The sequence below is a fragment of the Neltuma alba genome, unplaced genomic scaffold (genome assembly GCF_004799145.2).
Source record: "Neltuma alba isolate B1F8T4 unplaced genomic scaffold, ASM479914v2 tig00012252_pilon, whole genome shotgun sequence".
Taxonomy (NCBI): domain Eukaryota; kingdom Viridiplantae; phylum Streptophyta; class Magnoliopsida; order Fabales; family Fabaceae; genus Neltuma; species Neltuma alba.
The window spans coordinates 21,488-26,005 of NW_021636778.1; the positions used below are offsets into that span (position 1 = coordinate 21,488).

General features: G+C 34.9%; 1 protein-coding gene across 1 annotated transcript; it reads left to right on the forward strand.

Annotated features, from left to right (window-relative positions):
- Positions 1-3,715: 3,715 nt before the first annotated feature.
- On the forward strand, positions 3,716-4,518 carry LOC114725407 (agamous-like MADS-box protein AGL62). Its single transcript, XM_028911924.1, has 2 exons — positions 3,716-4,111; positions 4,201-4,518. The coding sequence occupies exons 1-2, from the start codon at positions 3,716-3,718 to the stop codon at positions 4,516-4,518; spliced, it is 714 nt and encodes a 237-aa protein (XP_028767757.1).

Consider the following 4,518-nt stretch of genomic DNA (forward strand, 5'->3'; position numbering starts at 1 on the left):
ACGAGGGTCCTTCCGGTGTCTTGAGGGTTTTTCCCCCTTTTTCTGTAAGACAAACTCAAAAAAAAAAAACAAAACAAAAACAAAAATTTGTGTGACATGTTTCCGATCTTAGAATCAAATTCTCATTGTCAATAATCAATAATTAATTATGCAAAAATTAACATGTAAAATAGAAGCCTACTAGTTAGTTGGATAAAGCAGTGCTCCTGTTCGTTCCATTACAATAATATCACATATTACATAATTTCATGGAAAAGCATGTTAATTTCTCAATAACCTGAAAACTTTTTAAAAACCGGATTTTAACATTGGCAAGTTTGCTCTTTAACGTTTCTTCTAGGATGTCTAGAACCGTTACTGCAGCGCCAGCTAAGATCCGCCGCATGCAACGGTGTCTTCATGATTTACTTGGCTTTAGCAAGTCATGAGTGATAATATGATGCCAAAACTTCCATAGATTTTTTGCAAATATATAAATTCCTGCCTAAATTGCCAATTGAATGAAACTTGTTTCAAATTTTCAGTTTTTGAACTTAGATGCTAGTGATACTAATAACTCCCTAGATATCCTAGAGAACTAATAGAAGTAGTATGAAAATGTAAGGGTCATGGCCACCATAAGTTGTTAACAATATAGTTCTCTTCAAACCACATTAAAAGGTTCTCTCGTTAGTTCAACATTCCCTCTGCGTTTCCCCTGTTTTGTTAGATTCTATGTGACTTCATCTGTCTTTTAGATATTCTCTGCATACTTCGATGTGGTTGTTTTTTTCCCCCCCGAGGCCAAGTACCTTATAGGGTTGAAATGTCAAAAAAATTACATTTTTACCGGAAAAAAAAACTTAAGTTATTATCTCTCCAAGGCGTCACACAGGAAACAGAAATACAAAAACAAAGTTTCACATAATAGTATAATACAGTAAATGTATATGGAACATCTTTAGTTTTTAAAGTCTAACATCATTTTAATTTTGGTCCTTTAAATTTAAAATTAATGATTTTGATTTTCAAAAGTTGACTTCATTTTGGGTCATTTTTTTCCTTGAAATAATGTTTTTGGTCCACTTGTCTCAGGTATATCAAAACCCACTGTTTTTTTTTTCCCTTGACAGGACTCTCTCTCATCTTACATATGAAAAAATTCTACCTGTGATGAAGCTAAAACACTAATGCAGGTAAACAAATTTACATTAGTTTTTTTTTTCACGTTGTTCGAGTAAGAACTTAATTAAATAAATCTAAGGATGGTAGTAAATTGGTCTACCTACATCAATTTTACACACTGAAATCATCATAGTAGCATTGAATTGACTGAACTGTGAGCCTCACGTTATGACATACCATGTAGTGTAAAACGGGTTTCATGGTTTATAAACAGGACAAACACTATATTGTTCATTTTTCACCTTCTCTAAACTTTGCACCGGAAGATCACAGAAAACAAAAGCAAAGCCACAATACATTAAAAAAAAAAAAACAATTGGTGTATACCAAAGGATTTAGTTATAGAATAACCAGAGCAGGTAGCTTTATCCACTTCCCTTGATTTGATTGTTCTGACTTCTGATTACTTTAAAAATAAAATTACTGTATGTTTAGACAAGCATGAGAGATATTATGATGGGAGAATTACAATCAAATCTTATAAAAAAGAAATAATCACTAAAAAGTCCCAATAACAATCTGAACAGCTTATAATAACAAGTCCTACAAAGGAAATAACAATCTCTAGAACTTATTTTTCAATTGTTTTCGTTACTTGGAACCTCATTGTAATTCTCTTTATTATGATTTTTCAATCATCCGAGGAGGCTAGACGAGAGACCCTGGTAATCTAATACCCAGGAAACAAGTTCTATAGACCCTGTCTTGGCTCTAAGTTACCCTGTAGGATTCTAACGAGGTTTTGGTCTTTGGACCGTATTGTACATGAATATTGGCGAAGTTCGCTTCATATTCTATATACGTGGGAAGAAAACCAAATTTTATCTGTAACTATCAGTGACATATATAAAGAGGACTAAATTGAAAAACGAAACACCGTATATTTGTCAAGTTTCTGCGGGGAGCTTCTGAAATCTGAACTTGATGAATGCTATGGATACTACTACTTGAAGATCAACGTCTAACTAAACAGAGGATTTTGAGCTCCATATGTATACTACTACTACTATTAAGTTACTCTTCCGGTTCTTAATATAGGACCCAATTATTGAGTTGGTTTTGAATTTTTGGTCCTAAATATAAGATATATTTTTCATATTTATTAGTTTTCTCTAAATTATCCCTATAGATACTCCATCAATCATAATCAAGTAGAAGAAGAAGATGTGGTATTAAGAAAGATGATTATGGTATTTTAGGAAAAACATATCACATTTTTTATAATTAACTAACTTATCTAACTTCCTTAATTTAATCAAATTAGTTAAATAAGCCTTATATTAAAGACCGGAAGAGCATTTTTAAGGGATTATCTCTAAGTGGAAGAAGATCCAAATGGAAAAGAAAAAGAAAATAAGCTCTTGGATCGGCCTAGGGCCCAGAGACATCTTTCTCTAGCGAGACTCCACATTGAAATCCATTCTTTGTAAGTCAAATCGTACCAGACTTCTATGAGTATCAGTAGAAGATGAATGGAATCACTAACTAACCAGAGGATGGATTAATATGATAGATCATGGCATTTTGGTTATAAATACATACGCATAAAATACAAATATCTGATAATGCACAGGGTATGATCATGCATGTTTAAATATAAAGCAATGTTTTTCGGTAAACCTTTGATATGATATAATATTTCTATACTTAATATAAAATCTATTTAACTAATTTAGGCAAATAAATAATTAAGAAAATTAGTTAAATTAGTTATTTATAAAAAAAAATGTTTGGTTCCCCTGAAATACCCTCTCAAATTTTCACTTGAAAAAAAAGGAATACGCTATCAAATCATTTGCGTTGAAATTATTCTTGAATGCAAATTTTCTTACATCTACAATCAATGGGATAGTTTGGAAAAATATGATGAATATAGAGAAAATAAAATAGATTCATAAAGTTTTGCATATAGGATTAAATTCAATCTTTAACTAACTCTTATACTAGTAACATAAGTACCTATGTAGATGGATGAATACTCTGATCTTGATATTATTTCATACATAACATTTGATGAATAAAATATATCTAAAGAGTGTAATCAAAGAAAATGTATATATGTATATATGTATGTACATTGTTCGGGCACATAAATATAAGTTAAATACTTTCTTTACTGGCTCACCAATAACCATTAAATAAATACATACGTATATACACATTTTGTTTCAAAAAGGATAAGAACAAGATTACGTAAGGAAATATTCTGAAATTTCTAGATCCATTTTCTCTGTAAACAGCTGAATAGGCTATGATCATCCTATTAGCTGCCTCTGAGACAATACTTGTTTTCCCATTGAAGTTCCTGCCATATAAGCCATGCAGAGAGAGATTCTGAAATCTCTCAACCCAGAAAGAATTTAAATGCAACCAAATGGTGCAATGATTGACACAAGAGACACAGCCAAATGCTAGTTTTTGCGTCCAAAACCAAAATACATATGAATCTCTACGCAACAAAATGGCTATAAATTGACCCTTTCTCTCTGCCATTATCATTCCTCAATTCACTTATTCACTTTCTTTCTGGTTATTTTAGGGTTTCTCAGCCATGTCGACTTCAAGGAGGAGCAAGGGTCGCCAGAAGATTGAGATGAAGAAGATGAGCAATGAGAGCAACCTGCAGGTAACTTTCTCGAAGCGTCGCACTGGGCTTTTCAAGAAAGCTAGTGAGCTATGTACTCTTTGTGGTACTGAGGTTGCTCTCATCGTCTTCTCCCCCGGAGATAAGGTCTTCTCCTTCGGCCATCCCAGCGTCGACACCGTGGTGGATCGCTACCTCACGCGAGCCCCACCGCCACAGACCTCCGGCACCATGCAACTCATCGAGGCTCACCGCAACGCCAACGTTCGCGACCTGATCACCCAGTTCACTCAAGTCTCTGCCCAGCTAGACAACGAGAAGAAGCGCACTGATGAATTGAATCATATGCGAAAGGCCACTCAAGTATATATGGAGCTTTAATTTTAACTCAGAATTCAATCACTTTAGATTCAAACCTGTTCGTTCCGTTATTAATATGTTGTAATTGATAGGGTCAGTGCTGGTGGGCGGCCCCAATAGAGGAGATGACGAGGTCACAGCTTGAGGAGTTCAAGGCGGCGTTGGAGGAGCTAAAGAGGAGTGTGACGAGACAGGCTGATAGGATGGTGCTGATCCAGAGTGCAAGTAATAACTCATCGAATCAGTTTTGGTCGGAGGTTCATCTTCGAATGCGGTGGCTCCGCCGCCTCCACTGCCACATCAGTTGTTTCAGCCACCGCCAGCGGTGGTTCAAAATCCTCCTGGGTTTGATGGCAGTATGGTGCCACCACACCATGGATTTGGAGCACCAGGGTTTTACTGATCAATGA